Raw genomic sequence first — 21,786 nt, 5'->3', positions numbered from 1 at the left:
CTGCTCCCGTCCCTGGGGAAGGAGACTTCCTGCCTTTCCCTTTCAGCCTGGAGGAGAATCTGGAGGAAGCATCGCTGAACTGTGAGGCTGCCCAGGGTCTTCTTTCTGCCTGCAGGCTTCCATTCAACTCCTTGGCTGCAGTCTGGCAGTCAGGCAGAGGCTCTTTCAGAGCAGGCTGCAGTGAATGCAGGGCTGGCAGCCCTTCAAATATGGTGGCGTCACTTGCTGCCACCTTCGCTGCCTCTGCTCTCACCTCCATCCTCTCACTGGACAGCCCCATGCCTCCCAACTCTTAATTAGCACACTGATGCTTGATCGCGTGCAGCCAGCTGCTCATTGTCCCAATGGAAACCACATCCGCTTCCGGTCCCGATGTCCGGACTCTGCGGCCTCCAAAAAAATTGAGCCCATGGTCTGCGTGTGGTAGGCTATATGACCTCTGTAAATCTTTTGTGCACTGCAAGCAAACATGAAAGTTACGTGATCTTTGACCATTTTTTTAATTGCTCGGGAAAAGTGCTCTGTTGATTGGCAAGGTACTGACTTTTCTGACACAATGTTTACAATGTGTCTGTATCATATTAATTAAGCAGCTAAACCTGGTGTTATTTAACAGATTGGATCTTTTGAAACATTTGTTTATGCATAAAATTGCAGACAACCTGCAACTTTTGTGTACAAACATACAAAGAAGGCAGACGGAATTAAATGAGCTCATCCATCAACTCTGTCCCATTGGTGAGAATGTGGAACCTTCTAGCGCATGGAGTAGATTGAGGTGAATAGCATAGATGCATTTCAGGGGAAGCTAGATAAACACATGAGGAACAAAGGATTGGAAGGATATGTTGACGGGTTTGATGTAATAGGGTGGCAGGAAACACGTATGGACCATGAATGCTGGCATAGACTTATTTGGCTGAATGGCCTGTTTCTGTCTTGTAAACTCAAGGTAATTCGATGTACCCAAGTCTCGTTCCTTCATCATTTTAAATACTTAAAACAAGTCTCTTCAAGGTCTATGCTTTTCTAAAGTAAAAAGACCCAGCTCCCTCAGCCTATGTGATAGAGAACTTGAAAGTAATAATGTTCATGCTTTGGACTACTTTGTTCTGGATGATGTCGAGCTTCTTGAGTGTTGTTGGAGCTGCACTCATCCAGGCAAGTGGAGAATACTCTACCACACTCCTGACTTGTCCCTTATAGGTGGTGGACAGGCTTTGGGGAGTCAGGACGTAAGCCACTCGCCACAGCATACCCAGCCTCTGAACACCTCTAGTGGCCATGCCATTTATGTGGCAGCTCGGGTTGAGTTTCTCATCAGTGGTGACCTCAGGATGTTGATTGTATGGGACTCGGTGATGGTAATGCCATTGAATATAAAGGGAGGGTGGGTTGTTAGGATCTCTCTTGTTGAAGTGTGTCACTGCCTGACACTTGTGTGGTATAAATGTTACTTGCCATTGATCAAACCAAGCCTGGATATTATCCAGGTCTTACTGCACGTGGGCACAGACTGTTTCATTATCTGAACAGTTGCAAATGGAACTGATCACAGTGCAATCATCAGCGAACATCCCCTCTTCTGACCTTATGATTGAAGGAAGGTCATTGATGAAGCAGCTGAAAATGGTTGGGCCTCGGACGCTACCCTGAGGAACTCCTGCAGTGATGTCCTGGGCTTGAGATATTTGGCCTCAAACTTCTTCCTTCATGCCAGGTAAGACTCCGAAGCAAAGGTGTGTGTTGGGGAAGAGTGTGTCAGGTGGAGAATCGCAGTGTTTTACCTTTGGATGGTTGCTGCCTTTTGTTCTTAACGGATGCTTGCTCTCACTCAGATGAAGGAGCATCACCTTCAAATGTCCTGCAGATTATTGCTCAGGTGAAATGTGTCTGGATCAGAGTGGTCCTTGCATCCCTGCCATCCTGATAAGCGCTCTGCCTTCTGAGCCTACTGCGGTGACATGCCTGCAAAGCATGGGGACTGTTCTCCAGGTCTCCTTCAGCATCCTCCTCATACTCATCTTCCTCCAAGGAGTTGTGCCATTTCAGCACTTCTCCCTCTTCAAGGTCGACACCTCTCTGAAGAGCCATGTTATTGAGAGTGCAGCAGACCACCACAATGCACAAGACCCTTGAGGGAGTGTACTGGAGGGCGCCACCTGACCGGTCAATGCACCTGAACCTCATCTTCAGGAGACCGATGGCTGCTCAATGATAACCCTTGTGCTCAAGTGGCATTGGTGGTAGTGTCTCTCAGCCTCCATGGCAGGGTTAAGCATCAGAGTCATCAACCATCTCCACATGGGATAAGCCTTATCCATGAATAGACATCCACAGATTTCCAATTGCTCCATGAAGAGCTGCAGCACCTGTGATTGCTGAAGGATGAAGGTGTCATGGCAGCTTCCAGGATAGCGTGCACACACCTACATAAATTGCTGGCTGCGGTTACACACCAGCTGAACATTTACAGAGCGGAATCCCTTCCCCTTGAGCAATTTCCCTGGCTGGTCAGTCGGTGCCTTGATGGCCACATCGGTGCAATCGATGATCCCCTGCACCTGAGGGAATCCAGTGACAGAGGCAAATCCCACTGCCCTTTGGGCTTGAGTGTGGCTATCCACCTGGAATTCAATGCAACCTCCTGCCCTCTTTAACAGAACATCCATTACCTCCATGATGCAATGACGCGCTGCTGCCTGTGAGATGCCTCCAATGTCTACTGCCGCTGCATGGAAGCAATTACAAAAAGTGCAAAGCCACTGTGACATTTACTGCCACGGGAAGGCCATGGTGACATTTCCTGCAAACCCTCAGATGACCCTCAACGTGGGCACACACTTCAGGAAGGATGTGAGGGTCCTTGAGAGGCTGCAGGGGAGATTTATAGGTTAGGTTGGAAAAGCTTGGTTTGTTCTCCTTAGAACAAAGGAGATTGAGGGGAGATTTAATAGCAGTACGAGATTATGACCGGCTTAGATAAGTTATCAAGGAAAAACTGTTCCCATCAACAAATGGAACAAGGACTAGTTGACAGATTGAATGTTTAGGACAAAAGATGCAGGGGGAATATGAGGAAGAACATTTTTACACACTGGGTGGTAATGACCTGGAATTCGCTGCCCACTAGGCTGGTGGATAATCATTGATTATTCCAACTTCAAGAGGAAGTTGGATAGTCACTTGAGAGAAATAGACTGGCAGGGCTATGGGGATTGAGCTGGAGATTGGGACTAACTGCATAGCTGTGTTGAGAGCTGGCATGTGCTCGGTGGGCCGTATGGTCTTCCTCTGTGCCGTAAATGACTCTATGACTCTAAGTCATCAACCAGCTGCTGGACAGACATAGCCTTCTGCAGTGCTGGTAGTAACATGTCCCGGTAGCTTTTAGTCTGCTGAGGGTATTGTCTTCATTGCCTTCCTGCTCCCTTTTCCCAATCCCTGAGCCCCTGTTGCCCAGGAGTCCGCCTCTGCTCCTGCAGATGCTGCTTCTCATCGCTCGTCAATACTATCTTGGAGTAGCTTAATCCCATTTCCTGTTTGTCCTTCATTTCTATTGGAATGTGCAGTCTTCCTGAACCCACCTTTCATGAACCCATGAGGCCCGTAAGCAGAGTGACCCGTCACCCCCCGCCCAAAGTTGCACCCCACCCCAACAAAATGCCTTTATCAAGAGTGAAGAGATATGACAGACAATGCTCCTGATGCTGTATGTCTGGTTGCCTATAAATGAAAGCCTTTTCTGAGTCTTACCTCTTTAATGGAGTCTCTTGCTGCTGTCCTGCCAGTCTGACCCACTGTTCTGACTTGATCCCCCACTTTGTTTGCACCTCCTCCTCCCTGTTGTAGTTCAGGCCTTGCATCCCACATCTCAAAAAGAAAATTCATAACTGGCCCTTAACAAGCTGACAAAAAGCTCACTAAGTAGCTTAACTGGCTGTATATCAATCTCAGTAGGTTGCCTCCTCCGGCTCTTGGCGGAGCGTTTTATACTTTGAATATGCCGGTTTCACAAGGGGAAACCAGCATGCCAATCCAAGGGGCAGGTTTATGCCACCTCCTGCCCACGTTCCCACCCTCTCATTCAAATAAAAATCCCACCCTTTACATCTGAGATATTCTGTTCTGGTCACCTCATTACAGAAAGGATGTAATTGCACTAGAGAGGATACAGAGGAGATTTACGAGGATGTTGCCAGGACTGTAAAAATGCAGCTATGAGGAAAGATTGGATAGGCTGGGTTGTTCTCCCTAGAACAGAGGAGGCTGAGGGGAGATTTGATTGAAATGTACAAAATCGTGAGTGGCCTAGATAGAGTGGATGTGAAGATCCTATTTACCTTAGCAGAGAGGTCAGTGACGAGGGGGCATAGATTTAAAGTGATTGGTAGAAAGATTGGAGGGGAGATGAAGAAAAGTTTTTTCACCCAGAGGGTGGTGGGGTTCTGGAACTCACTGCTTGAAACATTAGTAGAGACAGAAAACCTCAACTCATTCAAAAGGCGTTTGGATATGCACCTCAAGTGCCGTAATCTGCAGGACTATGGACCAAATGCTGGAAAGTGGGATTAGGCTGAGTGGCCCCTTTTTCGGTCGGCACAGACATGATGGGCCAAGTGGCCTCTTTCTGTGCCGTAAACTTTCTATGATTCTATGCTGATGTTAATTAGAAGGTTTCTAGATGACAACACATTCTGCTAAAAAAGTAAGTCCAGGTGAATGTTCAAACGTTTCATTTCTTAAGTTAAATAGTGCTTATGGGGTAAAACCAGAAAGTGCTGGAAAAACTCAGCAGCTCTGGCAGCATCTGTGGAGAGAGAAGCAGAGTTAACGTTTCAGGTCAGTGACCCTTGACCTGAAACGTTAACTCTGCTTCTCTCTCCACAGATGCTGCCAGACCTGCTGCGTTTTTCCAGCACTTTGTTTTTATTTCAGATTTCCAGCATCCGCAGTATTTTGCTTTTATTTTAGTGCTTATGGGGCCTTTCTTTGAAAACAAATCTGTCATTCAGAGTCTGAACAGCACCATGCATCTTTTTTGCCTTGATGCCTTGATGACAGAATAAAGAAATGATAAGATGAGGAATTTTGATGGAGTTTATAGCCTTGTGTTTTGGAAATAAAAGATTTGTCAGTTATATGGAGACAGCACCCCTTTAAGAAACATTGTCATTGTTTTGCTCAAAGGTTTTGTTAAATTATCCACATTTTGCTGAACAATATCCTACCTTTGAACAGAGTGTCACTGGAGAAGGTATTTTGCTTTTAGGTGACGCCCTGTTCCAGTAATGCAGTCAAATGCTGTTCTGCCAGGCAGGTGACCCCCTGTAAACGGCATGGGGAAGATTGGGAGGAGATCTGGGGCAAGAGAGTCCCCAGGAAAGGCTGCAGTGGGCAATCCTCCAGAGGGCAAGGTGCAGCAGGAGGGAGGGGGAGGAGAGGCGGGTGGAGGGGAAGGCAAATACAAGATCTTGAGATGAAAGTAGCTCTTTTTTCCCTCCCTTTACACTGATTGCCGTCTCCAGGCAACCGATTTCTGACGAATTGTGTTCCTGCCTGTGCAGTTGTGTTGTGGATAGGATCCAGCTTTTGGGATCTGGGGGAAGGAGGGATTGAGCACTTAATGTAAAGAAGCTGGGAATGGTCGACATTGGGAACTCTTAGGCACTGTTAAAATTTGTTTACCTCTCCATCAACAATAATAATAATGAAAGGGAGGGATGTACGATTTGAAGAAAAGGTGTATTTTATTTTCTCCCCGTAAAATGTTTGGGTGGGGGTGAAGGTAGGATGTCACATATGGAGCCTGCGGAGAGTATTGAGCAGAACGCAAGCTCCGCTCTGAGCTGGGGCGAGGACTGGCGCTCAGACATCAGCACAGGCGAGCTCAGCCATAACAGCACCGCCGGAGGGAGCCATCCCTTCGCCAGCGAGGAGCAGACCTACCGAGACTTCACCACCTCGGTGCAAATCCTCATCTTTATCGGCTCTGTCCTGGGTAAGTGGCCGCGACCCTGCAGCCCGCGGATGCCAGTGAGTCTGCCTTTCAGCAGCACCTAACCATTGTGCCTGGGGTGCTGGCACAGTGACAGCTTCACTCAGTATTTACTGATATTTAAGCTGCATGTGGGGAATCATTTGGTTTGATTTTGCAGTAAAAATGCATCCATTATATTATCCACATGGATTTGGTAGATTGCGAAGTTAGACCGGGAATGTCAATTTAATGGACAAATGTAGACCGTGGGACATTAAATCTATAGGATTGGCTGTATATGCTGCATCCAATTGAAGTGTGGTATGGACTGATCTTTTGCGATAGATGCACCTTGCAGATACCCCGCTGCAGTTTCCGTGTGTCTGCGTGGCTTAGGATGTGAGACCCGATAGGGTGGATTTAAGGCTGTGTTTTCATTTGCAAGCGAATAAACAATCTGCAATTGTGGAGACAGTTGGCTGCATCAAGAGTCTCGGTTGTAGCTCAGTGGGCACTGCAGTAAATCTAGCAGATTTCCCCCTCGGGGAAACAGAGGTCCTGCCAAGATGCCAATTGCATCAAACCGCGCGGAACGGTAACCCACCCACCAGCTCGCTGCATTTAACCGCCTCCCTCCAGCACACATTCATTTCCACTCAGTGGCTTTGACTGCCGGGAGGCACAGTTAAGACGCAACTTCTGTTCCTTTCCTCTGCTTTCAGATTGATGCGCATTAGTGCCTTTCACGACGTCCCGAAGCGCTTCACATCCAGTGAATGACTTTTTTTGAAGTGTAGTCACTGTTGTAGAAATATCTCTTCCCCTGTCCATACCTATCAGAATGGACACACCCACATTTTCTACAGGCTGAAGTTTTCAGTGGAGCTGGAAGTCCCCGCTGCTGGGGCCAAAAGCAGGTGGTGACCCTGCACTGGCAGGTGGCGGGACCCGGGCGTGGCATTTTGCCAGCATCGCCGGGACTGCTGAGGATGGTGGCCCACCCCCTGGAGCTGCCAGCCCAATCAGAGGGCCGGCATCAGTGGCCTCGGCAGCATCACTGCTAGTGGTGTCCACTGCTGAGGCTGCAACACCAGGGAGCAGGCACCTCCATGGTGAGGCACCCTTGGAGGTCAGGTAGGTTTTATAGGAACATAGGAAGATAGGAACAGAAGTAGGCCATTCAGCCCCTCGTGCCTGTCCCGCCATTCAATGAGATCATGGCTGATCCGCGGCCTAACTCCATATACCTGCCTTTGGCCAATATCCCTTAATATCTTTGCTTAACAAAAATCTATCTCATATTTAAAATTAACAACTGTTCTAGCTTCAACTACTGTTTGTGGGAGAGAGTTCCAAACCTCTACCACCCTTTGCGTGAAGAAGTGCTTCCCAACATTTCTCCTGAACAATTTTTAGACTATGCCCCCTAGTTTTAGAATCTCCAACCAGTGGAAATAGTTTATCTTTATCTAACCTGTCTTTTCCTGTTAATATCTTGAAGACTTCGATCAGATCACCCTTTACCCTTCTAAATTCTAGCGAAAACAGGCCTAATTTGTCTAATCTCTCCTCGTAACTTAACTCCTGTAGTCCAGGTATCATTCTTGTAAACCTACGTTGCACTTCCTCCAAGGCCAATGTATCCTTCCTAAGGTGTGGTGCCCAGACCTCACAGTACTCCAAGTGGGGTCAAACCAGGGTTTTGTACAGCTGCAGCATAGCCTCCGTGTCTTTATACTCCAATCCTCTAGATATAAAGGCTAGCATTCCATTAGCCTTTTTGATTATTTTCTGCACTTACTCGTGGCATTTTAAAGATCTACGCACCTGAACCCCCAAGTCTCTTTGGACATCCACTGTACTTAACCTCTTCCCATTTAGAAAGTACCCTGCTCTATCCGTTTTTGGTCCAAAATGGATAATCTCACACTTGCCCGCATTGAAATCCATCTGCTACAGTTTTGTCCACTCACCTAGTCTGTCAATATCTCTGCAATTTTATGCTATCATCTAGACTGTCTACAATGCCGCCTAACTTTGTATCATCAGCAAATTTGGATATATGACTTACTATGCCATCATCCAAGTCGTTAATGAATAATGTGAATAATTGAGGCCCAAACACAGATCCCTGTGGGACACCACTAGTTACATCCTGCCATTCGGAGTACTTACCCATTATCCCCACTCTCTATCGCCTACCACTCAACCAACTTCCTAACCATGTCAATAATTTTCCCTCAACTCCATGGGCTTCTACCTTAGTTAACAGACTCTTATGTGGGACTTTATCAAATGCCTTCTGGAAGTCCATATAAATAACATCCATAGACATTCTCCTGTCCACTGCCTTAGTCACCTCTTCAAAAAATTAAATGAGATTTGTCAGGCATGACCTTCCTGTCATGAATCCATGCTGGCTGTCCCTGATGAACTGAAATTTTTCTAGGTGTTCAGTCACACTATCCTTGATTATAGACTCCAGCAACTTGCCCACCACAGATGTCAGGCTAACTGGTCTGTAATTTCCCTGGTTCCCCCTTTCACCCTTCTTAAAAAGTGGAGTGACATGTGCAAATTTCCAATCCAGAGGGACCACTCCTGAATCTAGGGAACTCTGAAAGACTATAGTTAGGGCATCTACAATGTGATCCGCTTTGTTCCTTTAACGCCCTCGGATGGAAACCGTCAGGTCCTGGGGATTTCTCACTCTTTAGTTCCATTAATTTCCTTGTTACTGATGTTTTACTTACGTTAATTGTATTAAGTCCCTGTCCCCTATCGGCTATTAATTTTTTTGGGACTTCCGGCAAGTTATCCTCCTTTTCAACCGTATATACTGAGGCAAAGTAATTGTTCAACATGTCTGCCATTTCCCCATTAGCAATGACAATATCTCCATTTTCAGCTTTTAGTGGGCCTAAGTTGGGGAGGAAAACGGGGTCAGGCAGGCATCCCCCAGCGATCGGGGAAGGGGGGGGTGAGTGTGTCATGGTGCACTGGCGGCGCCATTGCTGTGGGGGCAGCCATCGTGGGCCATGGAGGACCATCAAGGAGTGTCCTCACCAGGAACCCATTGGTAGGCCACCTAGGTTTACCTGGGGGTCTTCCTACACGGCAGTGGGCCCATCTGACGTGAGCAACATGCCTGCGGGGGTGGCCCTTAATTGGGCCCTTAAGAAGCTCAACTGGCCGCATTGCTGAGATGCCCACCGCTGGCAATATGCCATAGTGGCGGGAAGACGAGGGCTCCAATCACAATGCCTTCCCCTGCCTTATTGCCAGCCCTCCCATCTTCCAGCCCAATTCCAATGGGCCAGGAACATTCAGCTCTACATTTCTCTGTTACGCATTCAGTGTGAGCTTCTCCAAACTGATCATATACATTCTTTTCGACTATGTACAGTGTATCAGAAGAGAATATTAACAAAACAGGATTATTCATGTGTAGAAAGGAAGACTTGCATTTACATAGCGCCTTTTAAGACCTCAGGACATCCTAAAGTGTTTTACAGCCAAGTAAGTACCTTTGAAGTTTAGTCACTGTTACAGTGTTGGAAATACAGCAGCCAATATGCATACAGCAAGGTCTTGCACATAGCAGTGAGATAATGACTAGATAAGCTATTTTAGTGATATTGTTTGAGAGGTAGATATTGGCCAGGCCACCAGGAGAACTCCCCTGCTCTTCGAATAGTGCTCTGGAGCTTTAAATCCCAAGGTTAAATGTCTGTTTATAAGTGCAGTCTAGTTTTGTGCGGTGGTAAGTTAGCTTGAAGAATATTATGCCACCATGAAAAGCCTGGTGCACTGGGAACCATAGGTAACAAGGGAAGCAAATATATTTGAGATTTTAGACAAGGAAAGGGAATGAGATAGGTACCATGGTCTGGAGTTTCTGCTAGGTTGTGTTTTCTTTCCAGTGCAATTTGCCTGAAATCGGCCACATCAGCGCAACAGGGGGTTTACTATCCTGCGCTGTTTGATGCTGAAATTGGCAAGACTTCAATTTTCACTGGTGGGAAGCTACTGGATTTATTACAGTGCCTGCTGAGCTACAACTGAGACTCTTGGTGCAGCCAACTATCTCTACACTTAGTGCTTTAAGACACAAATGTTTCCCTCTGCTTTAATGTTAAAGACTTGCATTTATATAGTGCTTTTCAGGACATACCAAAGTGCGTTGCATCCAATGAAGTACTTTTTTTGAAGTGTAATCACTGTAACAATATACATTCACTCATCCATACAGAATACATACACAACGTAACTATATTTTAAGCATAAGATACGTCCAGCACAAATTAAAGTTTCTGTGTTCTTTTAAAAAACACTGCGTTTGGAGCCTGCATTGCCCACAAAACTGATCATGCCCCCAGATCTAATTATTCACCATGGCGAGTTTTGCCTGTTTGTGGATCATTGAGGAGCCTCTTAAATAAAGCTCCTTTTAGGTGCAAGGACACTAATATGCGTGGTATTTCAATCTTTTACTTTTTTTGAATTTACTTAAAACTGGCTATTGTACATCAATGTGACTAGTAAATGGTTCTGTGTAATTTTTAGTCATTTTCAGGTATTTAAAATTGGATTTCTCACAGGTGCTGGATTAGATACTGATTAAAAATTCTTATTTTTTTGTGATAAAACCATTTTCAGCTGTATTAATCAAGCTGCATCAAGTTACCTCTCTAAATTCATCAAGGAATATTTTTTAGGTTGCGTTTGCTGACAACGCAACCACTAGGTGGCGCAGTACTGGCACACGCAAATGCAGCCTCATCCACGTTTGATAGCTGTCCGTGCGCCGCCCGATGAAGCAAGACGGGCCGCGAGGTGTGATGGGGTGACGTAGGAGCGCGGGACCGAGAGGAGGGAAGCAGCGCGGCCTAGAGCTAGTGTCTTGGCGGGGGGATGCAGGGAGCGAACAGCCGGACAGCGGGGTGGCGAGGGTGGGGGAAGCATGGAGCAGGGAACAATTGGCCAAGGGGGGAGAGTGGTCGGTGGGGCGGGGGTGAGTAGGTGAGGCTGGCGGGGGGAGAGAATGGCTGAGGGAAGGCAGCAACCTGGTGGAGATTGAGCGGGGTGAAGTGGCGATTGAAGCAGGGATGGTGGGAGGAAGTGGGGTTCTGTTCGGGTGAATGGCGATGCTATTGAGGGGTGCTGAGTGGGAGGTGTGGATACGTGATGACGTTGGCATTACACGAAGACAATTTCCCGTGCATGCACCAGTTAGTCCTGGCAAGACATAGGCTGTGCATGCGCAGCACCTCGCTGAGCGCAGGAGACCGTTTGCGCATGTGCGCGGCTTGGAGCGCTCTGATGACGTCAGCTGGCCACTGTGTTGTCGGGAGTCATTTTGGTCTTAATATGTACTGATGTTCTAGGTAGAAAGAATAATGAGGTAAAGCTTTATTAATTAGGGATCAGTAGATGACTCTTGTGTACTGATCTCCATTTTATATGACTTAAATTTAAGCCTGGGCAATGCATAATGATTTCAATTCTGTTCTAAAGGGAAACATCTGAACACTATTAATGGAGCCTTGCTTTGTTTCTCTGAAACAAATGATAACATAATGGTGGCAAGAGGCTAACACTGAACCTGTATGTGACTCATTAATAAAGCAGGAGCTAATGGTACTTCAAACACACACAGGCACTGATTTCATAAACAAATTGATATTTTTCACACTTTTGTGTGGCTGGGAGGAGCAGGAGTGGTTCACAAGTTCAGCCTGGAACGCTACTTATCTGACTGCTCTCTACCACCATCACCAGCACCACCCCACTCCCCCCCCCCCCCCGCTCCCGCCCCCGCATTCACTCTAGCCCCGACATCAGAGTCCTCCTCCCACGACTTACCTTTGCTGGGCCTGATTTAACAGCAGTCCAGAGCTGACGGGGTTGCTGCCCATCGCTGGTCGCCACCATTCCAATGTCAATGATGCCCAGCTATCATAATGGACCTGGCCTACCACTGGGACTGCTGGTCAGCTGGTGGCACTGGGCAGCCACCTAAGGTCTGTTCGGGGGTGCGAAGGAATTTGTTCTGAGGTTTCCTCGAACATCAGCTGTATCCAGTGGAAAATCGAGGGTATTTGTTATGTGTGTAAATGGGGTTGACTGATCATCTGCCAAAGTTAAGGCGGCCGATCGGGAGGACACCCTTTAGATTGTTGATCAGCCTTCCACTTCCATTGATCTTAACCCAACTCTGAAGCCATCCAGAATCTGTCTCAGAATGAATTCATAATAGGTTGAAAAAAATTGAAAGAAACACATGTTTTTCTGGCTCCTCTTCTGATCATTATCCATTTTGTCAATTCATCATCAACTCTGACTGCTGTATATTTTTTCCAGTAAAGATTACAAATAAATGTAATTTATTTCTGATCAATTCTAACTTTTTGCAAGATGTCTATTGATTTTTAGTGCTGCATCGGATCAAACATGTTCTCCTGATCTATGAAAGCATGGATAGAGTTGCCACGTAAAACAGCCTTTCTTAGAGCAGTGATTCATGCTATGGTACAGTTTTACAGACACCAGTAGTCCTGACAATACTTTGTTAGTAACCCTCCTCGATGCTTCTTAAACTTTTTTCTTGGGATTTGGTCAATACTGTCAATCCCAATTTATCCTTAGGGTAATGACAGTCAACAATAGTGTGGGACTGAGTCACATGGAGGCAAGGTTTGGTAGGGGTGACAATTTCCCATCTCTGTTGTTACGACCAGGTGAGAAATGTGTCTAGGGGTCTGTTACTAGCTTCACCTGGTCTTATTATAACAGGGTTTAGTTTTAAACACACTGTGTTTTGAGCTCCCCCTTTGTGAATTCTTGTTCAGAACTTTCTAATTATAAGGCAAAGAAATGAGCACAAACAGGCTTTCTTTGGTTTAAACAAAAAAGATGAAATTTATTAAACCTTAAATGTAAACTTTAATATGGTTAAAGCCTATGGATATACGACGAGCCCACGCTAGCATGCATACGAAATACACACATGTAAATAGCGACAGAAAAGAGCAGAAAAAAAGATAAGTAGAACAGTTTGAGGCAATATATTATCACTGTTTCTCGAGCTCGCTCTAGTCCTTGATTGAAGATTGTTGGGACCCAGTATTCTTCGTAAACCTTGTTCATGTAGGAGATTTTCTCTCTCTCTGAGTTTACATGTCTTCACAAGATTCAGTTCTGTGGGAAAAAGATAGAGGCAGGCAGACAGGAGAGGAGATGTTCTCAGTCCATGAGCACACGGTGTTCTCTGTTCCAATTTCTTTGTTGGGAGTTCAAATTCAAAAAAACTCTCAGGTTGCCCAGCAGGTTAGTCACGTGACTAGCTCCTTATATGGAACAGTCTCTTCAAAATCCTTCGTTGGAAGTTCAAATTCTCTGCAACAGCGAGTTAGTCATGTGACTAAAACTGGTCTGACCACTTCTGTGTATTGGGGAAGTAACTACTGGGTCCCTTTTTGTTCCAGCAATGCTAGTTCTATGCAAATGTCCTTCCAGTCAGGGTCTTGCAGTTTTAAGTTTTAATGTTCATGTGGCGAAATCATGTGTGCCTCAGTCTTGGCAGGTGGGGGGTTTGTCTGACAGTGTTCAAAATTATAAAGGGTCTTTATAGAACAACTAAGTAAAAACTGTTTCCATTGGAAGAACGGTTGGTAACACAGACACAGGGCTTGATTTTATGGGTCCCCCTGAGATGGGGTCGGAGGTGGGGGGGCCCTTGGAATCACGACGGGTGGCAGGAGGCAGAGGGCCTGTCACCACCCCGTCGCCAAGTGCTTTACCTGGTGAACAATGGCCTACTCACCCAGAAGCCAATTGAGGCCCTTAAGTGGCTGATTAATGGCCACTTGAGGGCCTCTTCTGGCCACTGCTGCGATCTAACCAGCAGCAGGGGGCACCTCTGCCATGCGGGGAGGGCGCCTTGTAAAATGCAGTGCCCGCCCTGTGGACTTGGCGGGGGGGAATCCCTCCTTGGTGGGCAATCTGTGGCCCATGAAGAACCCCCACCAGCAAAACCTACAACTTCATGGACCTGCCCCCTTTCCATGGACTTCACACTCATCCCCCACTCCCCCTTGTCAGGGTCTTCCGGACTGGCCCTGGAAACCTTGTCCCACTTACTCGAGTTCTAGGGTTCCAGCGCTGGGCCTGGGTCCGAGGCCTGTGCCTATCGACAGTGTCCACTGCTCCTGGTGGCGCTGCTGATACTGCTGAGCTGCCGGCCCTGTGATTGGCTAGCAATTCTTGGAGGCGAGATCGATGTCTTTAAAGGGACGGCGATCCTGGCGCTGGAAACCTCACCTCCGGAACAACAGAGGATCACGTCGGGGGCACGAAAAGGCTGAGGCGGGGCTCCCCTTGCCTTTCCAGTCCAGTGCCTCCTTCACAAAATCCAGCCTACAGACTTAAAGTAATTGGCAAAAGAAGCAGAAAGGACATGGGGAGAATTTTTTTTCATGCAGCGAGTTGTTACAATCTGGAATGCACTGTCTGAAAGAGTGGTGAAGCAGATTCAATAGTAACTTTCAAAAGGTAATTGGTTATATACTCGAAACGGAAAGATTTGTAAGGCGGTGTGGAAAGAGCATAGGAGTAAGACTAATTGGATAGCTCTTTCAAGGAACCAGCAGAGGCACAATAGGTCAAATAGCCGCTTTCTTTGGTGTATGATTCTATGTGTTGGATCCCATCGATTACAAAGAGAGAAGAAGTCTGACTGTAACTTTTAGGAACTTTATTGCAGCATATGATTGTTACATTGCAAAGTTACAAAAGAAACAAAAGAACAAAGTAAAAGGAAGAAACAAAAAAAACGAACAAAAAACTAAGGACAAAGAACAAATGACAAAAAACAAAAGACAAAATGACAAAGAACAAAATGACCAATGACCAATGCTCACTACAGCAAGCCTTTCTTATATAAATAAAGGCAAGAAATGCTGGAAATACTCAGAAGAGAAGCAGAGTTAACGTTTCGGGTCAGTGACCCTTCTTCGGAACTGGCAAATATTAGAAATGTCAAAGGTTATAAGCAAGTGAGGCGGGGGTGGGGCAAGAGATAACAAAGGAGAAGGTGCAGATTTTTTTTTCAGGTTTTTTTTCAGGTTTGCACTTGCTGCTGTTCAATATTCAGTGTATTTTCACCTAATCTGTACTAATGCTTTGTCTTTCAACACACCATTAACATATTGTTTGCCTTTGCTCCGTGGCCTTTTGGTCAGCTATGTGGCCTGGTCCAATCTGCACCTTCTCCTTGCTTTTAACAGAAGTTGCTGCAGGTCATGAGTTCTGTTTTGTCGTCGAGACTCTTTCAATAGTCGTTGGTTGCTGTAAAAAAAGTCTGTTTGCTGTAAGTCAAGCCCTAAGTCCCACCCTACCTCAAACTCATTGGCTGACACAGTGCAGCTCATTGGCTGACATCCATTGTCCACCTGAACCCTTCTCTTTGGAATTTTTTCCTGAAACGCCTCTGCCTCTCTACTTCCTTTTCATCTTTAAAAACCTATCTCTTTGACTGGGTATTTGCTATCCACCTAACTCTCCCACCATGGCCACCATATTACTCAGTCCCCTTATCCCATAAAGCAGCTTGCAATATTTTCTATGTAAAAAGTGCTATATAAATGCATGTTGTTGATGGAGTCAGAGGTCCCGCAGTGGTGCTGATACTCATTGATACTGCGTAGAGTCAGTGTCCGCAAGAAAAAAGCAGAGTTAATTGGGCAAAACAGTAATAACTAGGAATTGATTTTAATGTCTGATACTGTCTTCTCTCATTGTACTGGTTGCAGCTGGATTTGCTCACTGCATAGACTGTTGCCTACAGTCACCTAATCAGACAGTTCTAACAGTGAAGTATGTGATGCTTGTGAGGAATGGCACCTTTTAAGAAAGCCTGCATAACCTGTCCTGTTTCTGAATAATAATACTGCGATCAATAGACAAAAATGAACAGATGGTGCATTTTGAGAGGGTTCTTCCATGGTGTTTTACAGAGCTGTGTGCTTCTGCATGGATGACATTTATAATAACCTTTAGAGTTTTTCCCCATGCATTCTTACATAGATAAGCAGCTCCCATTTATTGCAGGTATCAGAAAGATCTGGATTTTTAATTTGGATAATTTTTCTTCTTCCTTTGTCAATTCATGATCTCAATGACTATTCTCTTATTTGCACGCTTTCTCTTTTGACTAAGGCTTCAGGTTCCTAGAATTTTGATGGTTATGGTGAGTGATAGCTCTCCTTCTGGCTTCTTGTTTGTTTAGAATGAGCATCATGGTTGTGAATTTGGCTGTTGACTCAAGGGATAAATTTAGGCACTGTGTTAAATTTAGTTTCTTCGTAAAGCTGAAGAGCAATAATTTGATGCTATTTTTGTATTGTCTCTTTTGATAGCATTTTATTCTCCTGTTTAACATAGTGTGTGAAGGAGCTGAATTAGCATCAGAAGTGAAACAGCAATTAACCCAAAGTGCTTCAGTGTATTGTTACTACAGTGAATGTTAATTCTACTCCCTGTTATCATTCAGGCCAATACTAATAATTATATCAAACAAAAGTATTCACAGAAAAATCAGGGAATTGGAAAATTTATGGATGTTAAATTTAATCATAACTCCCTGATTTTGTAAAAAAAGATCTAATGATAAAATTGAAAGTTAGCTCAGTTCTGTACAGCTTCACATGGACATTTTTGTTGGTAGTGAGAACTCTTTCAAAATTATGTCTTCCCTATTTTTTCCCAAAAATATACTTTCTTCATAAAAATCTGTAAAAAAAAAATTACAAAACAGTTCAAAACAGCACCATGTTGACATTCCAGAAAGTGCAAAGGAAATCAGTTTTCTTCAATGTAGGGGTGAGTTGCCTCACAACCCTTCCATTCCATTTTACACACAATGTACATTTTACAGCAAACCCATATTTGGTGTATACAGCCCGAGGGGTTTCCCATGGGTCGAGTCCCTCAGTTCACTATGGCGGGAGGACCTTACACAGTGGTCTTTCCCCATTGATGCTTTGCGGCGGCTGCCCCAAGCTTTAGTGCGTCCCTCAGCACGTAGTCCTGGACCTTGGAATGTGCCAGTCTGCAACACTCGATCATGGACAGCTCTTTGCGCTGGAAGACTAGCAGGTTTCGGACAGACCAAAGAGCATCTTTCACCAAATTGATGGTCCTCCAGCAGCAGTTGATGTTTATCACGGTGTGCGTCCCTGGGAACAGCCCGTAGAGCACAGAATCCTGTGTTACAGAGCTGCTTGGGATGAACCTCGACAAAAACCGTTGCATCCCTTTCCACGCCTGCTTTGCAAAGGCACATTCCAGAAGGAGGTGGGCAACAGTCTCTTCCCCACCACAGCCACCTCAAGGGCAGAGTGTGGAGACGGTGAGATTCTGGGCATGCAGGAATGATCTGACGAGGAGGGCCCTCCTCACCACCAGCCAAGCTACGTCTTGGTGCTTGTTTGAAAGTTCTGGTGATGAGGCATTCTGCCAAATGACTTTGGCAGTCTGCTCGGGGAACCATCCGACAGGATCCACCGTCTCCTTTTCCCGTAGGGCCTTCAGGACATTCCATGCAGACCACTGCCTGATGGATTGGTGGTCAAAGCTGTTTCTCTGCACAAACTTTTCCATGAAGGATAGGTGGTACGGCACGGTCCAACTGGATAGAGCATTCCGCGGCAATGTGACCAGACCCATCCTTCGCAACACCGGGGACAGATAGAACCTCAGCATGTAGTGACACTTGGAGCTTGTGTACTGGGGCTCTACACACAGCTTGATGCAGCCGCACACAAAGGTGATCATCAGGATGAGAGTGACGTTGGGTACGTTTTTTCCGCCTTTATCCAGAGGTTTGAACATCATGTTCCTCCGGACCCGGTCCATTTTGGATCTCCAGATCAAGCAGAAAATGGCTCGGGTGGCCGCCATAGCGCAGGAGTGGGGTATGGGCCAGACCTGCGCCACATACAGCAACAACGTGAGCATCTCGCACCTGATGACCAGGTTCTTACTCGTAATGGAGAGAGATCGCTGCCCCCACATGCTCAGTTTATGGTGCACCCTGGCTACTCACTCCTTCCATGTTTTGGCGCACGCCCCGTCCCATCTGAACTATATCCCGAGCACCTTCAGGTAGTCTGACCTGACGGTGAAGGGGACAAAGGATCGGTCGGCCCAGTTCTCAAAGAACATGGCCTCGCTCTTGGCATAATTTACTTTGGCTCCTGAGGCCAGTTTCAACTGGTTGCAGATGCTCATCAGTCTGCGAATGGACAGCTGATCCGAGCAGAAGATGACGACTTCGTCCATGTACAGGGAGGCTTTTACCTGAGTGCCTCCGCTGCCTGGGATTGTCACCCCTCTTATGCTCGCATTCTTCCTAATGGACTTAGCAAAAGCTTCGATACCGCAACCAAACAAGACAGGGGAGAGAGGACAGCCCTGTCTGACTCCAGATTTGATCGGGAAACTTTCTGATTCCCACCCATTGATTGAGACTGTGCTACTGATGTTTGTGTAGAGCAGTTTGATCCAATTGCAGAGTTCCTCCCCAAACCCCATTTTGGAAAGCACGTCCATCATGTATGTGTGCGATATCCTGTCAAAAGCCTTCTCCTGGTCCAATCTGATGAGGCAGGTGTCCACCCTCCTGTCCGGTACATAGGCAATCGTATTCCTGAGTAGCACGAGACGATCAGAGCTCTTCCTGCCGGGTACAGTACAGTACGGGTCTGGTCAGGGTGAATCACCAATTCTTCCCATTTGCTTTAAGTAATTGGTAGGTACTGTGTGTGCTGTCTGTTAAAAGAGTCAGTAGCTGACTAGATTTAGACCTACCGTTTTACCAGCACAGTATATTGAAGTAAACTAATATTAAAGTGACGTGGCATTAGTCTATTGCAGTTGCATCCCGGAAAACAGGATCATGACCAGTGACGACTTGAAAGGTTAACTCTGTTTCTGTCTCCACAGATGGGGTAGGCATTTATTTAAATGAGAGGGTGGGAATGAGGGCAGGCAGTCACATAAACCTGCCCCTCATGTCAGTATGCCAGTTTCCGACACACTCAAAGTTTAAAAGAATCTGACGAGAGCCAGAAGTGGCAGAAAGGATAAATGGCCAGTTAAGCCTCTTGACAAGCTCTTTTCATCTCGTTAAGGGCCAGTTTTCTTTATGACGCACGGGATCCATGCAGGGCCTCAACCATGAGGGGCAGAGGAGGCGCAAACAGAGTGGGGAGCAAGACAGAGCAGCAGGAGGCATCATTAAAAAGCAAAGGCTCAGAAAAGGCCCTCATCGACAGGCAACCAATTGAACAGAGTCAGGAGAGTTATCTTTCATATCTCTTCACTCAATAAGGGTATTTTGGTGGGTGACGGCTATGGGGGCGCTGGACGGGTCACTCTGCTTACAGGCTTCACAGGTTCGTGAGAGGGGGCTTCAGGAAGACTGCACATTCAAATAGAAAAGAAGGACAATCAGGAAATGAGATTAAGCTACTCCAAGATAGGATTGACTAGTGATGAGCAGCATCTGCAGGAGCAGAGACAGACCCCTGGGCAACAGGGGTGCAGGGGTAAGAAATGAGGGGCAGGAAGGCAACAAATGCAATAACCTCAGCAAAGGGCCAAAGGAGAAGCTGCCTGGATGTGTCAGTGTGTTAGTACTGTGGAAGGCTGTGCCTGTCCAGGCAGATGGCTGCTGACTTGTGTGCTCTCGTTGAGGGTCATCCGAGGGTTCGCAGGAACAGTCACCATGGTCTTCCTGTGGCTGTAAAAGTCACAGTGGCCTTGCACTTTCTTGCTACTGGTTCATTCCAAGCAGCGGCAGCAGACATTGGTGGGATCTTGCAGGCAGCAGCAGCACATCATTGCATCACAAGGGTACCTGATTCTCTGTTCAAGAGGGCAGGGGATTACACTGAATCCCAGGTGGATAGCCACTCTCAAGCCCAAAGGGCAATGGGATTTTCCTCTGTCACTGGATTCGCTCAGGTGCAGGGGATCATCGATTGCACCCCTGTGGCCATCAAGGCACCGACTGACCAGCCAGGGAGATTGCTCAACAGGAAGGGATTCCACTCCCTGAATGTTCAGCTGGTATGTGACCACAGCCAGTACTTTATGTAGGTGTGTGCACGCTATTCTGGAAGCTGCCATGACACCTTCATCCTTCAGCAATCGCAGGTGCTGCAGTTCTTCAAGGAGCAATTGGAAATCCGTGGATAAGGCTTATCCAATGTGGAGATGGTTGATGACTCTGATGCGTAACCCTGCCATGGAGGCTGAGAGACACTACCACCAATGCCACGTGAGCACAAGGGGCATCATTGAGCAGCCATCGGTCTCCTGAAGATGAGGTTCAGGTGCATTGACTGGTCGGGTGGCGCCCTCCAGTACACTCCCTCAAGGGTCTTGTGCATTGTGGTGGTCTGCTGCACTCCCAATAACATGGCTGTTCAGAGAGGTGTCGACCTTGAAGAGGGAGAAGTGCTGGAATGGCACAGCTCCTTGGAGGAAGAAGAGGATGAGGAAGAGGTGGAGGAAGATGAGTATGAGGAGGATGCTGAAGGAGACCTGGAGAACAATCCCCATGCTTTGCAGGGATGTCGCCATGGTAAGCTCAGAAGATGGACATTTATCAGGACGGCAGGGACACTAGGGCCACTCTGATCCAGACACGTTTCACCTGAGTAATACTCAGTCTGCAGGACGTTTGGGGAAGAGAGTCTCCTTCATCTGAGTGAGAACAAACATCCGTTAATAACAGAAATCCATAACCTTCCAATAGCACAAACACTGCAAAGCTCCAGAGTCTCCATCTGACACACTCTTCCCCAATGCATTCCATTGCTTTGTGAACCCTTATTTTCCATTCTCCTGCCTTTCTCCATGATGAAATGAAAACCCACCAGTCTGCCTTGGTGCAACAGCATGCCCAGTGCTGTATCATATATGGGTTTGATGTCATGCACAACAGAAATACTCAAGTGACCCACAAAGTGACATTATCAACGCGGTGGCCTGTGCTTATGGCCACTCCTATGCGTTGTTGCCTTTGTGGCTGAGAATGAGGTGCAGGCAGACTGCTCACTAATGCCTGTCTGGGGCTGAGATGCCCGTGGTGGTCACTCTCGTCGTGGAGGTGCTGGGGGACACCTCCAAAGGCTTCTGTACAGGCATCACTGCAGGGGTAGACTCTGCCACAGGGCATAACTCTACAGATGCCTTGCCCATCAGAGGGGCCATCGAGATGGATGATGATGGCCCCCTCATCACCATCCGTCACACCTCAGCCCTTCCATGGGAACACTGGAAATCGGAGCAGGAGTAGGCCATTCGGCCCGTCAAGCCTGCTGCACCATTCAAACAGATCATGGCTGAGCATCTACCTCTGCTCCATTTTTCCCCACTATCCCCGTATCCCTTGATGTCATTAACATCCATAAGTATTTCATGACATTTTGACTGCTGGAGGCCACTACCAGCTGGTGCACAGCTGACATCCACTCCATGCTTCTTTGTGCAATTCGCGCCACTGTCTGATCAATGCTACAGACTGCGGCATGTACTCCATGCATATCAGTGCGCTGTTCCTGCATCCACTCTGAGTGATGCTGCATATGGCTCTCCATAAGGTTGGCCACCCTCAATGGAGGAACTCATGCGCTCAAAGCACTGAGACATTGTGAAGCACATGAGATGAATGGACTCCTTCCTTCTCATCCCATGACTCTTCAGTGCCTCAGCTAACTCTGACATGTGGGCACACA

General features: G+C 46.8%; 1 protein-coding gene across 1 annotated transcript in view; it reads left to right on the top strand.

The window, feature by feature from the left end:
• Positions 1-5,793: 5,793 nt before the first annotated feature.
• Positions 5,794-21,786, top strand: part of gpr176 (G protein-coupled receptor 176) — a 118,813-nt gene continuing 102,820 nt past the window's right edge. The window contains exon 1 of the mRNA XM_068038164.1: positions 5,794-6,001. Coding sequence (XP_067894265.1) covers positions 5,794-6,001 — 208 coding nt within the window. The remainder of the gene's footprint in view (positions 6,002-21,786) is intronic.

Source organism: Heterodontus francisci, chromosome 9, assembly GCF_036365525.1.
Source record: "Heterodontus francisci isolate sHetFra1 chromosome 9, sHetFra1.hap1, whole genome shotgun sequence".
NCBI classification, from domain to species: domain Eukaryota; kingdom Metazoa; phylum Chordata; class Chondrichthyes; order Heterodontiformes; family Heterodontidae; genus Heterodontus; species Heterodontus francisci.
Note: the sequence above shows the minus strand (reverse complement) of the source record. Positions and strands in the feature narration are given on the sequence as shown.